We start from the raw sequence: 17977 nt of genomic DNA, 5'->3' as shown, positions 1-17977 counted from the left end.
CCCGCATTTTAGGGAAATTAGAATAAATTCCTTTCTAGAAAACAGAAAAATTTAAAAAAACTATATTAAAGTTCAAAATAAATAATTTTTGACTCACTTTATAAGCTTACCTGATGCATACTCGGGTCATACATCCCACCCGATCCGTCCGCATACCCCGCTGTTTGGGAAATGACGTGCCTGAGGGCATTTGCCTGCAAACGAAAGAGATTTTTACACATGAATATTTCCCAGTAGGCAGAAAAGTTTTGAATTTTTTTAAATACAGATAAATAAATATTTTCACACAAATAAAACATATATTTTGACTTCACTTATATTGAATAAACTCTTAAACCAATGAGTGTTTTCTTAAACTAACAATTATTTTATTAATGAAAATATTTACTAATCCTAGCATCTTTTTACAGGGACGCATGAAACTCACGTGGTCAGCGTTCGGGCAAGAAGAATAACAAGGCAATACAACCCATTGAATATCAAATACGTTAATTTATTCTTAATGAGTTACTCTTGCGAAGTAGGCCACCGAAATCTTAACTGAGATAAAGCAAACATTTTAACGCCTTTACCTGCAGAAACACTGTCACCAAGCGCATTTATATGCAAGATTAAGATGGCCACAGCAGTTACAATTAATCCTGACAATATAGCGGGGAATGTTGAGTCATAATTCAATTATAACAACCGCAATTACAACAACAGTTAGCACTTGACACTTTTCAGCCGCCGTTAATAAATCTGTCCACTTTACGCTTCCGCGGGTAAATCTCCAAACCGTTTTCAAACACCTTTTCCTCAAGTCGACCCAAACCACCAGAATTTTTATCTTTTCATCCTTTCTTTTTAAGGGCCTGTTATATAGAGATATAATTTTTCTTTTCTCACGTCTTCCTTCGCGGCTCAGCGGCGGTTGGAAGAAATTAGCCAACTCTCCGGGGAATATCTGTCACTCAAGGAAAGGGCCAGGACCAGGCGACAAGACACGGCTGGGATGCGCTTTAAACAGGCCTCGTTAGTAGCCTCTAATCGGATTTCGGATCGGACGCCGAACCGGCTTGCTTGTATTTTTATCCCGAATTAGCTCGTTCTTCTCGCCAGGAAGAGTTTTGGGCGTTGCAGAAGCTTGCAGCGTTTTATTGAATTAGCGAGACATGCGACGTCATGCTAACAAAGGGGACTTCTGCCTTCTCCCAGATACCGATAGTCGTCGACGGTTGTGTGGCTGGGGGAAGGGGTAGTAGGTGGCCTTTCTCGCGGACCAAATTGAATTCCGTTTTCTGGGCGAGGGGCTAAATTGCGAGATGGGATGACTGTCGGTTCTCGGATGAAACTAGAAAGCGAGCAGGGAATCTTAAAGAGGTTTGGTAGGAGATGCGATAGGGGGCGGTTTTTGCTTCCTTTCCCTGCGCTTCCCCTCCAAGAAAAAAACAGCTCTCTGTCTTGCATCAAACTGGGAAAATCTATGCGGAATTTTCCAAACAAATGGAATGATCAGAACTACGCGAAAAGTACGGCTGTTCCTCTACAATTCTGAGGAATGCAGAACAAATTTGGTCGTTGGATCACGGAAATTACTTTAGTACAGTATATAATGAACTGAACAGTGATGCCGTAGGAAACATGCATTTATTTAAATAAAGTTAGCTTTTTTTTTTTGCCCTCACTAAAATTTAAGAAGTTTTTTCATATAAATTTTACTCGAACACAATTACCTGCCAATTAAAATATTCGTAGATCTGACATAAATACCTTCTATATCTAATAATCTTTTCTTTATCTTCAGATTTAATTGTAACCAGCTTTATGTCAAAAGAAACGACACTATTTGTACATTAGATAATTATAGTATAAGACATCCCGTAACATTTTACTCGCCAAAATTACTCGTATGTTAAAATTTTAAGGTAACAGTTATTCATATGATTGTATATTCATTGTAATATAAATGTATTATTGATGCAATATATTGTAATATTGAAAAAATATAATATGAATTAAGGTATAAATTTTGCCATATAAGATAGCCGACGCTTTCCCATAGATCACTGTTGTTACTTATTATGATTAAGGAGAGTTTTTCTTGAGCATGTTAGGAATTTTAAAAGAAAAATGCTAATAATTTTTCGCAGATCCAGCACATTATGCTGGAGTTCTCTGCATATTGAAGGACAGAAGGTACGTTTACTTTACTTTTTATTTTCATATAATAATATATAAAATATTTTTTTCCAATAATATTTATTTAAAACAGGAACACAATTCTCACCCGAACCGTACAGGTAGTGAGTTGGAATTATACTTGCACAAACAATAGTGAAATTTTGGTGTCCCATCCACTTGTCCTTTCTGTATACCGAAACAGCACCTTTCAAAAGGACATCTATAGCTGTCGGTTACAGTAAAAGTCAACTCTAACTCATTTTTCGTAGGGGGTATCTTGAAGAAATGCATTTTAGTTTGCCATCCTGGAGCATTAAATGGTAATTTGGGGATATACCTTTCTTAATTTTTGCTTTAAGAAAAATACTCTTTACGATACCGTTGTTAATAAACATGACGAAATTTTGGATAAAATTTATTTTTCATTTGTTTTCTTCTTTTGGCTTGATTTCTATAATAAAGTTTTTTTACGTTTATTTAGTAATATTGTTTCAAATAATAATTTAAATAGTTTATATATATATATTCAACTCGCTTTTAATTCTGTATATTACTGTATTTACTGACTTTTGGATAACACTCTATAGCAAGCTATATATATGCATTTTCTCTTCCTAACATGACAAAATTATGTGTGTAAATTCAGTAACTATTAAAGCAAGTTTGAAAATTTTAAGTCCCATAAAAATGACGGGGAGGGAAATGGTTTAAACTGAACATTTCCAGAGGAGGGGGGGGGGTGAGAAGAACAGAGAAAAATAAAACAAAATCTGGAATCAGAATGCTAAAGAAAAACATAAGAAAAAGAGAATACATTTCAAACAACGAACGTTAAAGATACTTTCACATCCCTCACCGCATATTTTTACATTTTTTAAACTTTTTCCTTGCCGTGGGGTTTAAAACTTGATAGCGCTGTTAACCTTTCTATGACCCTTTAAGACGCGAGAAAAAGGTCAGGAATATTTTTAAAATTTTGTTTTATTTCCTGAACATCGCCTGAACTGCATGAATCAATGATTTCGTGTGAAAGCATTTCAGACAATTTTTCATTTATGGAATAACTTTAAATTTTGCATCACAAGGAAAAGGAAATATCAGCAACTGCAGAAAATTATAGGATAAGTCTCTTTTTAAATATAAATTTTCAGTTTCAAATCGAGCGCTATAGGAATTTCTCCACTATAATGTATCAATGAAGACTGTCACTGTGTTGCAAAGACTTTAACATATTAAAGGAAGTTAAAAAAAAAGTCTATTTCGAAATAAAAATTTGATCCACCTTATCGATATTAACTTCAATTTTTTAATTTTTTTTTAAATGAGCATACATGTTCCGAAAAGCATGCGTCTGAAATCAAACTGCAAGTGTAATTTAATCAAAAAACACTCATGCATAAAAACTAATGATTATAAAATGCACATTCATTGGGCTATATATAATATTTCCGAAAAAATCAAGTCTGTTCATAAAATTGTTAATTTTTAAAACTCTTATGATTATGGAAGGAAATTACCAACAAATATAAACAGTACAGTATGATAGATTTACGCTGATGCGAGACGAAATCAAACGGTAAAGGCAATAATATAAACCTTTAGTATCTGCAACTGTGAGCTTATTAAAACTTGTTAATATCGTTTTGATATAAGTTTTGGATTATTTAACTATGGCGATATTAATAAGATTGGTTTATTTAACTATGGCGAAGCACACAAGGGCTATCTGCCTAATTGAAGGAATGCCTTCGTGGAGGATTTTCTAAGGGAAAATGGTTCCTATAGAAGCTACACATGTGAAAGCCCTCGGAAATGACCATGCAGACAGCCAGTTCACCAGGATATGAACATCGGACCAAACTACCAGTGTTCAGCGACTTTACCACTCGGCCGCTGTCGGCCTACGTCTTGTTATAAGTTGCATTATTTCTTGATATAGTCACTTTTTGCAGATTGAAGTACCATTTTTATCACTTTACAGCTTTATTCTTTAAAAAGAGCTTTTTTATAAATTCTCTCACAAAACTACGTCCGCGACGCTTTCTTAACCTTGTTATTAAACGTGAGCTAGCAGTTACTTAGGAAGACTAAACACAAGTTTACATGACATCATATCACAGCCGTAAATGACCATGAGCATAGAGTTAGATGCTTGTTCACGTTATTGAAAATGCGACAGACCAGACACTTTATTTTTGAATAGAAGTTTAGCATGATTTTCTTGGCGCAGAGTTGTCACCAGAATTTCCTCGCTGTTGAAATGGACAGGTGATTCCATTGCATATCTTGTCTTTTGCTCGTCACTGCAGCAGAAAATCAACGTCTGATTTTTGGTTGCAAGCAGCTTTAAAGCAGACAGATATTCTTTAATAAAGCTCCAGAAACTGTTTTTAAGCTTTTACGGGTAATTACTTACGTAAACCAACAAGCTGCATGAAGAGCCATCTAGTACAAATTTTACTATTCCCAAAGCTATCACGCGTTGTGATATCTGCAGATCCACTACTGGATGTACCATCTGAAGGTCCCCTTTGATTAAGCCATTCACGCAAAGAAGCTCTGTTCATACGAGCTTGGTATGGAATACTAATAGCCAAACAATACAAATTTAATCCATTTAACTTGTTCTTACACATTTAAATCTTTCGCTGCATTCGTTAATTTTTTCATTCTGCTATGTTTTCACTTCCACTCTGATCCAGCATTCTTTGATGAATTTTAATTAGTATGCCAAGGAAATCCCATAAAGGCATTCTGTTCAACAATGGCGTTCAGCTTCGAGCTAATTTATTTTATTGGAACTTAATCGAAAGTTTCATCACTCAGATATAATATTAGCTACTATCCAGTGAAATTACAGCACAGTTTTTTATATTGTGTTTATCATTTTATTTATTAACATACAGAACGTTAAAAAGAATTAGCCTTATTCTACATAATACCTCAGCATAATAAGACTTCAGCAATGTGAAGACAAGTTCTACTTCTTAACTTGGCAGGTAATTCTCGCAAACAGATAATAAAATTTAAAATACAGAGTAGATTAAATATTTACCTGCGACTGTACATTGGCCCCCATGGACTGGTAGGAATCCCCACCGTTCAAGCTCATGTTGTACATAGAATCCTGGGGAGCACCGGGGGGCGGCGGGCTAATCATTTGACCCGGTTGCTGTCCTTGGGACGTTGGCACCATATTGTAAGGGGAAGAACCAGCTGCAAGGGAAAAAAAAATTGAATCTCAGTTGACATGCAGACTTTTAATTATGTCTTATGCAATATGACTATATGCAAACTCATTAATTATATTGATATGAACAAAAGAACTAAGTACCTATATAGCGATAACTATTTTTATTCAAGCAGTTGTTACCATGCAATGTTAAGCAGTTTAATTCCTGAATCAAACTGCAGTTTGCTTTGATACCGCCTGTCAATATAATTAATTACCAACAGGACTCACTATAATTTTAAGCGATATTCAGCCCCAAATTATATTTATAAAGTATAGCAATACTTACTAATCCTTTCTTTCTTTAATAGCTTTAAATATTTTATTATTAGCCTAAGGAACCTAATGTAAATTAATACAAAATTACTTTCGCAGTGAATTAATTTTGGAAAATAAGTAATAATAGACACTTTACTAAGAACTTAATCATAAATGAAAATTGAATTATGCATAACTTCCCCTCTCTTTTTAAACCAGATTTCAGGATTTTATTAATTTTACTTCAGAAACCAGAAATTTAGAAACTTGTCTAAAAAACGTAACCGCATTGACAAAGAAATTCGATAATATACCTGAAAAACCAGTCGCAATTTTACACTAAAACTGCCCCCTCATAAATTTCTAATAATGGAAACTTAACTTTTGAATAGAAATTACTATATTTTAATTTTTAATATATTTTAAATATATTTTTTATTTCAAATACAAGACATGAATCTGACATTCTGAGGAATCACCGAAAATTTAATGAATCGACGGATTAAAGTATAATTTTTACAACCACTTCTAAACCTGAATCTAGAAAATTTAGTAAGTTTACCTGAGAAGAAAACTAAAAATTATCTAAAAATTAGTTGAGCTCTTTGAAACTAAATAATCAAAACTTGAATTAGAATACATGCCAATTGGTACCACCTCTGTATGCTCAATATCCATATTTTTTTTTTTAATTTCTAGAGATTATATTTTTAAGCAAATTTTATAATCTGATAATTTTTACGATATTATCACAGCATCAAAATATCTCGAAAACTTTCTAGGTTTTTAGTTCTTTGCTTAAATAACATAATTAACTTTAACATTTTTAACCTTATTCATAAAAGTACAATTAATTTATTGGTGAATGAAAACAAGAAAAGACCCTTAAATCGAAATATAAATGGCACATACTCATAAATTATTTTACTGCAGTCACTGGTCTTTATGATAAATATATATATTTATGAGATATGAACAGGAAACGACACGATGATTGTAGAACTGGAAATTTACAACTTTGCCCTCTAACTATCTTTAACTCAAAAACTAATTGGTCATACAAATGAATGATTCCGATTTCTGCGAACAGCGGAAATAACATATTCGCGCTGGAGGTGTGCATATCTATGGCCTTTCTCCATTAGATTACGGCTTCTACATCATTTCATTGGCTATATGATCATCTAAGTGGAAGTTCTGAATTGAGTATATTTTTACCATGAAAATCGCTTCATAATTAAGGGGTTGATTTAATACGCTCTGCCATATCCGCTGTGTCACAGCGATGAATTAATTCATTAGTGTGACCTAGTAACGTACGTATCACACACGTACACATCCGCGTTGAAACAGACTGGAATTTATGGAAGCTTGCTCACCAAGAAACGGAAGAATGATAAAAGATGGAGCCCAATTATTTTACTAAATAGCAGGAAATAACGCGTTTAATTAGGTGGATATTTATCGGAAGATGGAAAGGAATTTTTATGAATAATTATCCATCGTTAAACTGGGAATAGAGAAAATTATCAAAATGCAAGCTATCTGCAGTTCAAAGTGTAATGGACATTTACACTTTTGAGAATACAATCATGAGCCATTTCCAATTACGCGAAAAGGAATAGACTACGAGTTCATTTTATATAAAAAAAAGCAAAGGATGAAACTAGTGTTATTCATATCTGATAATTATTATAATACAATTTACTAGAAGAGGTATTTAAAGAAAAGATAGTTTCTGTGTTTTAATTCATATTTTTTCCCTATAAAATTAAGATTACAATTATTTAGAAACTCTCCCCCCCTCTCTCTCTCTCTCTCTCTCTTTTTTTTTTTTTTTTTTTAAGTTCAAAGGGATTTCAGTCCCGAAGGACTATTGCTTTCGTTTTGGCATTTTGCGTCGGACTCATAAACGTCGGTTCACTTTTCAAACTGTTGCCACAAAATGTTAGAGTCCTGCATTATATTTGAAGAAATTAAATAATGAAAAATCTGCATAAATGATTGTCTATTCCTCGCATTGTGATAAAACAATGGTACATAGAGCCATCGAATTTTGAATGACGAAATCCTACTGCGAATATGGGCATCTGAAATCCCAAATTTGGAATTTGTTTTATTATAGATTTTATATTTTGTAAAACTTTAACGAATTTTTGATTTACAAACTCAATGCTTTAAAAGCGAGAAATGGCAACGTTATATAGAAAAAAAAAAAAAAAAAAACTTTTATCTCCAGCTCGCGAGACTGTGTATATCGGAAATTCTAAAGATATGCTTAATTTAACATTATTTTGCGATATTGCTCTTGAACTGAATTTTATGGTTTAAGTGCAAAGAACATGATATTTAATAAATAAGGGTAACACTCAAAACGTTAAAAAAACGCCCCTTTGGACGTAATTTAAAATCTGAAACATTTCAGATTTTTTTTAAATTTTTTTATTTTTTTTTTAAACTTTTCTAATTTGCCTACTATAAGCTCTAAGCCATCATGCGACTACCTGCCATTTTGTTACGAAACTACATATGACGTCAGTACTTGAATCACTATAAAATTGTTTTATTATATACTCTTACAAACGCAAAGCAAACAATAAGGTGGAAATAAAAAAATATAAGTAAAACAGTTAAAATAAATCACAAAATTAAATGACAAATACAAGAAATGAAATTCTACAGCGGCGCCGGCGATAGATATGTCTTAAGATTCTTATTCGGAAGAGTCTACCTCCGAAATGAAAATTTACATAAAGAAAAATAATAATAATAATAATAATAATAATAATAAAAAAACCCAAAAGTGGCTCCTGAAAACCTTAATTGAAAAGCAAGCCACAGTTGAATATAAACGACAATTTCCAAAAAGCTACAAAATTGTTGTCGGCAGAAGCGAATACCAAAAAGAAAAGAAAGAGAAATATTTAGTTTATCACAAGTAGCGCATCTGAATACGAGGCAGGAAAGGATTTAAGCGTACTTGGGGGTTCTATATTTTACGACATCTTCCATACATGTCGTCGCTACTGGAGGCCGTTGACAAACAGCCGATAGCAGCAAATAGCCTGACTAAAGTCTTCAGGCGACACAGAGTGCCCATTGCATCCATCAATGACCTGGCCTCTACTGCCTATTTCCGACTTAGAATAAATCATTCGCAACGCCAAATTTATATGTCGGCCAGAGACTTTTTTGTGCCACGCTTCCCATTTACCCTCAGTGTTCCTACAAGGACGGCAACGGTCAATTGGGGAATAGCATCTATATGGGGTCCACATATCGCGAGAGATAACACTGAAGCTAAGAGATTGAGAGCGCCGAGTACTAAGGAAGTAAATAAATAACTCTCTTCGAATAAAAAAAAGGGGGTAGAACATAAAGCAAGCTGGGGGAACGGCTCCCACAAAGTGCCCAGCGGGCAAAGAGCATGTCTGCAAAAGAGAGTCCCATGGTCGCCGTTATGCTAAATCCAAATGGCCGAAAACGGTGGCCGGCAAAATGGATTCATGTAAATTTTCGTGTCTAGTGACGCCCCCGCCCCCTTTTAACGGTATGTATCTATGTATGCATGCATATCTGTGTACATTCGTAACACGGTCGAGACGTGCTGTTACATAACAAGGCGATGCATCAAGAGGCATCCTTGCTGACGTACTCCTCCAGCCTTCTATCTCCATTCGCTCCATCCCACTAGAGAGAAAGAACACCGAGAGAACGAGAGTGAAAGGGAGAAGGGGGGAGGAAAAAGCAGAAAGAAAACTACGGGAAGGAGGACTGGATGGGTAAAAGGGGGGTTGTCTTTTGTGCGTGTGCGCTCGTGTGCTTGGGCCTCAAAGTCCCGCTATTCGTCTAGCGATGACACAACGAAATGGAATAGCATTAATGCATCAAAACCTCTGACACATAGGATGGGAGGCTTTTCCAGATATTGCAGTTAGGCGGATACATCTTTCCCCATTTCTTTTTCTTCCCGCGCTCTGTTTCTGCAGATATTTTATATGTATGGGTAAGATGTGACTGCCTCTGTATGCGATTATGTGTTATGTGTGTATATACGCTCATGAAGTCTCTCCTTTTCATGCTGTAGCAGACGTCGTTAACAATCTCCCTCCTCTCCCGCCAAGCTTTTCTATTGCAAGCCCCTCTCTTATTTCTTTCACCCCCCAAAACTTTTCTTCATTTCCAGAAAAGATTCCCATCTTGTTGCGTTGTTGAACCTCTCTTTCCTCTCAAGGGTTCCCTATTTCGTACTGTTCATTCTCAAAACTCTCGAACTAATCCTGTATGATAGGAAATATGGTACCAAATTTGCATTTCGAAAATATTTCCCTCCTCGTGGCATTACTGGTAAAGGAATAAATTCCTTCCCATGCAAAATTCTGCATCTGAAACTGCCCATTTCTTAAACCTACTCGACCACAATACAGCATTGAATCTACACTTTAAGAATTTATATGCTATTGTTCAATATAATCCTCTTTTTGGAAAGAAACATATATTTTACAAACGATATTTGTACACTTTCGCTGTTGCACGCTCAATGACTCCAATAAAAAATATTTTTTCCTTATTTAAAAAAATTGTTTAAAGCAGATCAATATATGTTCCGATCATGTAAGTGAAGAATTCAGCTTCGTATCTGTAACCTTAAACAACATTCTTATTACCTCTCAAAAGCGATATCAGTTTCGATCTGGCCGGTTATAAGCATCCTTCTCTTAGACGGATAACATCGAACGTACGCTTCTCAGAAAAGTGTATCTTTGTGTTCGGATATTACTTCCATCTAAAGAATTTTGAAAGCTGAGGCCGTTAACTTAAAAGGAAACAAAAATCCAGAAGCATAATTTCGAAAATAAGTGTGATTTTTTTTTATAACGAATTAAATTGAACTTCAGTTCCACTGACCAAATTCCTACACAGGCTAAATAATCATTTAAGGAACAGGTATTAATTCCTGTTAAAAAGGCAACTAAAATTTTTTCAGATAAATGTTTACCAGGTAACCTTTATCGTACAGATTAATTCACCTGATCCCAGACTACTGAAGACAGATACTCGCTTGAACATTTGCACTGCAATGAAGAATTTACAATGCACTGAATTTGGATGGTATGAAAGGATTTTAAACATAAAACCAAGATATTTGTTTGCAATTTAATAAAAGTAACGTTACTTTAGGACTATTTTTCATCTAAATTATTTATTAATCTTTAACTAAAACGTTCTTTTTCATTTGTTAATTTTATTTTTTTTGGGGGAGTGTGTTGTGTGCAAGAAGTTCCTTTCTTTATTTTAAAAGATGCTGGATACCAGGTGTGGCCAAACTTTATATCATTAAGAACCGCATGTTGGAATTCAGGAATGTTCGAGAGCCGCAACTAAATTTTCCAAACCCACAAGTCCGTGTTTACACCATTTTAAAAGCACTGTAACATCTCAAATGAAAACAAACGTTTGATTCTAAACAATAATTCAATGACCGTCAGCATGTGATGATGTATTGAAGACAACGTGAAGCTTTGTGGTATCTTTGTTTTCTCTAATTACAGCTTGATGCGGCAAAAGTACTCTTTTTTGTTTTTTAAATACTCCGATTTTTCCACGGTATGTTCTTGTAAATGCTGATTATCACAGCTATCACAGTTCATGAAAGAGATTCTTCTTAAATCTGCGCTACAGCGACTCAAATCGTTTTTCTGTCTTAAAATTATCCCATAATTTCCCTAGATATTGGTTTCACGGCAAGCATGCCGTACACCTGCTCGCATCAAATTTTAAGGATTTTCAAAACTTTCTTAAAGGTAACATCGCCTTTTAAGCTGTGACTGTAAGATTTATTAGAAATTCCCAAAGCTTCTAATTGCTATAAATTTCTCATCAATTTGAACGCCGAATCAATTTCTAAATTATTTTTAATTTGTATTAAATTCTGTAGGATATTAAATGTTTACGGATATTTTATTTGTTTATCGAAATTTATTTCTGTAGGATATGAAAATGTTATATACACTTTCTGTTCTACTCAGAGTCCACTTCAATTGAGTTTCAACCACTACTAAAGATTCTTAAAATGGGCGGACCTTTCCTGTAAAGCATCCACAAGCAAATCTAACTTTTAAAGATTTTCCTTGCAAAACTGTTTGATACAATAAGTACAACATTTTAATTTAATTTAATTTATTTATTTATTATGTTTTTGAATAACATAATTAAGTTTCTTAACTAATTGGAAATGAAATAAAATAATTATACTCGAATATTAATCAGCTTAAATTTACTATTAAAATTTTGAAAGGAAATGAAGTAAGTTAATTGCTTTCTTTTGAACATTGAGTAGTTTGAGTTTTATATATATCTTTTATTTGCATTTCAATAAATACACTCATGTTTTATATATATCTTTTATTTGCATTTCAGCCGCACCATTCGCTTGAGAGAGCCGCGCTATAGCACTCCTGCTACTACATACAGTGCACTTTCGATTATCCGGCTCGCGGATTAACCGCCGATGGCAGTGCCCAAGCAAACATACAGCCCTATGCACAAGAATGGCAAAAGCTTAGTGAAGAGTAAACCCAATAACAATGGTTCGATCATAGAGAAAGATACTTTTTAATACAGAAATCGGAGATTTATCTAATTGTGAAGAAGTCGAGGCAATAACTGAAGTTTTATGCCAAAAAACAGAAAAGTTGAATTCTTCAAAAATGTTAATCGATAAAGTATTCGATGATGATTCGACTGAGCCGTGATTTCAGTGCTTGAGTCATGCGGATATCGTTTCAAATGTCACAAGAACAGAAGAGGCAGAGAGTGATACTACTGAGAATTGAATACTGAGACATTAGTCTCAAATAGCAGTCATTTCTGTTGAACTTCGTCGGTTAAAGAAGATTCGAAAACAATGATAAACAGCACTTCGAAAAATACGCGTAAAATTCGATAATTATTTATATATTCTCAAAAGCAAATTAAAATTGCTGATTTCTTTTTAATAAATAAACATACAATATTCATGGAAATTGATAATTTGGATTACCCGCGTTTTTCAATTATCCGTGATCTGCTTTTACGGCATTAGCTCAGATAATCGAAAGCACATTGTGTTACGAAGTGACCAAAGCGAAGTTTGGTGGATAATATAACAGTTACAATTCCATACGTCTAGATCAGATTGTTTATTTTCCAACTTTAAAGTAATTCCCATTTTCCCTACAGAATTTTCTCTTCGTAAAGACCAAAACCCACACAATAGATAAAAAAGCCAATCCTCAGTCCTCATGGGTGGCCGCATTTGCTGTTGTAGAAAATCAAAATACTGATCAACGTAAAGTGCCGAAACCAGTATAGTTGAAAAGGGGAAAGGAAGATGAGTGGATGAAAGGCATGAATAGGGGAGGATGAAATCTCCGAAATAACAAAAGAGATGAAAAGGGATAAAAAAAATCAATTTCCGAAATGGACGTCATTTTCTCTCTCTCTTTTTTTTTATTTAACGTGCATGTATAGAAAAAGCTTTGCTCTTTTTCTTCCGCCGCTTATTTTTCTTTGCCGAGTTAAGAACGCAGGCACTTACGAAAAGCCATTCTGAAGACCTTCACCAAGATCAAGACACAGCCACTACCAATCCATTTCTGACCATTCTGCCTCTACTTCTGCAGACCGCTTCTTTCTTTAAGCGTTTCGCAATTCACCATGAGGCACAAGTTAATGCAGATACACAGCAGAAGGCAATTCAGAACCGATTTGCCTGGCCCGAAAAAGGAAATTTACAATAGTAACAAACTGGTATTTTATATTTTATCAAATGCTTTAATGGGGGGGGGGAGGGGAGAATGCACGTTTTCTCTTCTACGCATGATATTAGATGAATGACTATATAGAGAAAAATTTAAAAAATGTAATTGACCGAAAAGAAAAAATTCTGCGTGACTCCTCATTTCATAACATAATTTGAGTAAATACACTCATATTAAAATCTAACGCCAAAATTGACCTACCACGAAGAAAGATTTATTTCATATTCCCATTTGTTTGCTTTCAAAGTTAACATTGATTTGAATATACGAAGATTAGCTAAGAAATTGTTGGCTGTGAAGTTAAATATTAAATTTTAGTAGTTAAAGAGTCTATTCGAAGCAAATACTGTTTTAAAGTACATATTTAAATAAAGGTGTGAAAATATTATTTATACTATGATTATATTCTGTAAGAAATAAAGTTTGCAAAAAGTATTTAGGAATAAAATGTTATTTTTCCATTTTCATATTTATGTAAACAATATATTCATTCATTATACACATTATTTCGTTGCCACACCAAACTCATACGCATATACACACATTTTTATCTACGAACATGTACGATGTCAGAATGTATGCAGTAAAGATAAAATTATACGAAATAAAAGCTGTTAAAAGCGTCTAAACTGCACATGTAAAGTTCATTACCTTAACGCATGGAAAGCAAGGGACAAAGATAATATTCCGATTACTCTCGTTAATGTAGATAACACTTTTAATAAAGGCATTATTTTTTAAATTACTATGAACTGGTACATAGTTTTATTATTTTTTAACAATTCACACATTTATTAAATGTAAATGTAACTTAATTTTTCCATCTAAGTAATTTTTGCATATTTATAATTTACAATATCATCAGTCGATTTCGACGATTTCAGTTTTTATTTTTTTATTTAACCATTAGTTTCAATCTTCAGTTTAAGAGAGCTCTTTAAGAATGCTTAGCAAACTGTTAGTCTTTTTTCTTGGTTAGCATTTTCGATAATTCCGCATTAGCAAGTCATTAAAAATGACAGCGCATACTTCGGTTGTTTACGCCAAACAATGTACTGCGTAATTTCCGCAGAAGTTTCTAGATATAGGTAACGCAAAAGTAATCTTTCCCTTCCCTCACCTTTTATTTTACGTACTCTCTCTTTCTCTTTTTCAGTCGTGTGACAAATGACTGAAATTAGGGACCTACTCTTTATGGATGACAGGCAATACAACATTTTCAAAACCATGGAATCATACAATTCCTCCACCCCCCAAATGCTGTCATGTGCCTATTCTGCGCTATTGGGCACATGGCATATTTTAATTTGAGCATATATTTATTTATCTAATACTTTATTCGAGCAAACAATCGTGATGCAACATAAAGAAGCCAGAAATATACATTCAGAAAAAATGTAGCTGGAGACAATGCGTCTTAACGGCATTATGGGTCACTGGGAAAACCAGTGTGCTGAGGCCTCCTACGACAACCGCTCACAGGAATTAAATGTAAATGAATTAGCATGGGGTACCTATGTTCATAGGGGCCTTGGGCAAGGACCCAGAAACCCCATACATTAAGATGGATGGCGCTGGAGGGATTCATAATTGAGGCAAAGAGAATTAACATTGACTGGAGCAACTCTACCTATGAAAAATTCCTACACATAACTTCACATGATCCAGACCATCGACAACAATCGAAGGGTTTAATATATTGTTGAAACTCCACGAGAGTTCTTTTTACAATATGAGGCAATGGCTGTTTGGTGAGTTATGCCAGGAAGAAAAAATGAATTTTTCATTGCAAAAGTTCCATGTACACCAGCCAGTACGTTTGTAAAAGCCGTCAAGGAAAATACCGAAGAGAGAAGCACAAATTTGTTTTGGTTTCTTGGAAGGCCTCTAAAACTGAAGAGTTAAGAGCTTCAGAACTGGAACAGTATAAAATCAGTCATAGATATATAACTTTGTTGATACGTAATCTGTACCCATGTTCAGTCTATCGAAAGACTGAGGGGTTCAGCGAAATAAAAGATACCGTGAGACAGCATGACAACATCGGCATTCTAATTTAATCGAACTTATACAGACTGAACTTCACAAAGCAGAGGACTCATTTGCCCTCATTTTTATAGATACCATAAAGACTTTTGTCCAAAATGATACAATGATTGACACAAACTCGCCAAGATCTGCGTCTTGGTTTCAGGCGTAACTAGAGGAAGGCCCCAGGCGGCACACACTTAAGGGAGCCATTTTTTCAGTAAAATATTATTTTAGGTCTGTTAGTCATGTGAATCGTCGAGGTCCGTAAATAATAATAAGATTCTGACTGTCATACGGAATTAATTAGATAAAAAAGTAATTCTGAATTAATACCGTATGCAAAGAAATATCCACGAGAGTTCAACAATAAAATACATTTGTTACACATTTTTTAATTCCATCGGAACTTTTGAATGAATATTAAAAAATATCACTGAATTATGATCACGGTGACATTAATAAGGACTAATTCCTCGTTTAGAGAGACGTATTTTAAGAGTTTTATATTCGTTATTGTTAGAGAAAACAAAAGAGGAACATAGAAGGGCGGTTCTTTTTAATTTTGGCAGTTTATTTTAAAATACTATATTCTGAATAAAGTTCCGAATGCTATAATACTATCACGAACTCTTCTCACAATTGCTATAAGTATGAGATCAGTCTTCGAAAGAAAAATCATTTAAGAAGTATTTAAGAAATATAAATGTTTTGCGTTTAAGAAATCTTTCTATACAACCTACATAACAGCAACTGGAGCAATAAAATACATCTCTACGATGTCATCGATGGTTTTGTAAACAAAAAAACAAGCAAAATAATAAATCAACTTTAAAATATTGGAATTAAAATTTTTCTTCAGAAATAAATCCTAGAGTTAACATTAATTTTCCTATACGCCATTATAACTTTTTTTTTTTTTGTTATTTATTTTTATATCAAGAGAGGCGGCAAATTCAGAGACAGCATGGGGCGGCAAAAACTCTAGCTACAGCACTGCTTTTTGGGCGACGTGATACTATGAAAGTACCGTATTTTCATATCAGCACCACCTACAACTAAGCCTAGAATATTCAAATCAAAATTCAATAATGTAATATCATATTAAATCATACGTAAAATCCTTTTTTAACATCACACCATTAAATAATTCTATTCAGAAGATCGAATTAATACCAACAAATCATAACGCCAAAACAGCTACGCCTGAAATTTTCGAATCTACAGATAAACCTGAAAATTTCGAATTAAAATTCAATGCTGTACTATCATATTAAATCCTACTCAATAGTACTTTTTTAAAATCACACTATTCAATTAGAAAATTGAACGAATACCAACAAATCATAATACAGCTAAGCCTGGAATGTTTGAATCTACAGCTAAGCTAAACACTATTCAGTTTGAATGAATACCAACAAATCATAATGTTAACACAGCTAAGCCTGGGATTTAAAGTTCATTACTGCACTATCATATTAAAACATACTTATAACTCTTTTCTAACATCACACTCTTCAATTAGAAGATCGAATGAATACCAACACATCATAACGTTTATACAGCTAAACCTGGAATTTTAGAATTAAAATTCAATACTGTACTATCATATAAAATCATACTTATAATCCTTTATAATATCATATTATTTGATTAGAAGATCGAATGAATACCAACAAATCATAATTCAAATACTTCATATATATATCGGATTAAATAAAACCACATTTATATAAAAAATTAAGAGTTAATTCGTTTAAAATCGTTATTTATAAATTCATATTTTAAGAAATTATTACCAATTATTAAAAAAAATTAATTAAAATATTATAAATTCTGAAATCAAAGCATATCCGTAAGATTATTCAAAGAAAGAATTCTTAAAAGATTATTCTTTTCAAAATTTCATCCTTATTGCAGAACTATCTGTAGCATATCAAACTAGCGCGTATCAGTTTTCATGTGATTCTAATAACACATCCTTTCGAATATTATATATTATTTTATTTTACAGCTTAAGCAATTATTAAAGTTAATTTAAAGCGTCTAAATTTCTGACAGTTAATTTTGATATTTCTCTTTAACAAATGCCTAAAAATAAAATTTAGAAAAAAAAAAAAAAAAAAAAAAAAAAAAAAACTTCAAAGTATTTTTGCCGTTGAGTTCTTGAATAACTAAAACAGGCATGATAGGTCTTTTAATGGAGTGTATTAAAGATGGTCGGAAACTAAGAGATCAGAATACATTAAGATTTAGGTTCTTAATGAGGGTTAGTCATGAAACATATTATTCAAGCCCTTTTTTCCTCCTTCCTTTTTTCCTTGAGACGAGAGATAACAGAATTAAAAAGTGTAATCTTAAAATAATTTATACTACATTTCCAAAGCTATTTCCTCCATGAAATTAGCAATTATTCTTAACATCAAAACATAATTATACTAATAAAGATATCACATTTAAATATTTCATCATATTAACCACAGCATTTGCATTT

General features: G+C 33.3%; 1 protein-coding gene across 3 annotated transcripts in view; it reads right to left on the bottom strand.

Annotated features, from left to right (window-relative positions):
- The window catches only part of LOC118188222 (homeobox protein extradenticle-like), a 485355-nt gene that overhangs the window by 5191 nt on the left and 462187 nt on the right, over nt 1–17977 (bottom strand). For 2 of the 3 annotated variants that reach the window (XM_085806732.1, XM_085806734.1), the window contains 2 exons: nt 5219–5379; nt 111–194 (listed from right to left, as the gene is read on the bottom strand). In XM_085806732.1, the coding sequence (XP_085662858.1) occupies nt 111–194; nt 5219–5379 (245 nt within the window). Of the gene's footprint in view, nt 1–97; nt 195–5218; nt 5380–17977 lie in introns of all 3 variants that reach the window. The other variant, XM_085806733.1, reaches the window with a different exon arrangement.

The sequence above is a fragment of the Stegodyphus dumicola genome, chromosome 12 (assembly GCF_044657685.1).
Source record: "Stegodyphus dumicola isolate Sdum_Otavi_A_Nest chromosome 12, ASM4465768v1".
Taxonomy (NCBI): Eukaryota; Metazoa; Arthropoda; class Arachnida; order Araneae; family Eresidae; genus Stegodyphus; species Stegodyphus dumicola.
The sequence above is the reverse complement of the archived record's forward strand: the minus strand, read 5'-3'. Positions and strand labels throughout refer to the sequence as shown.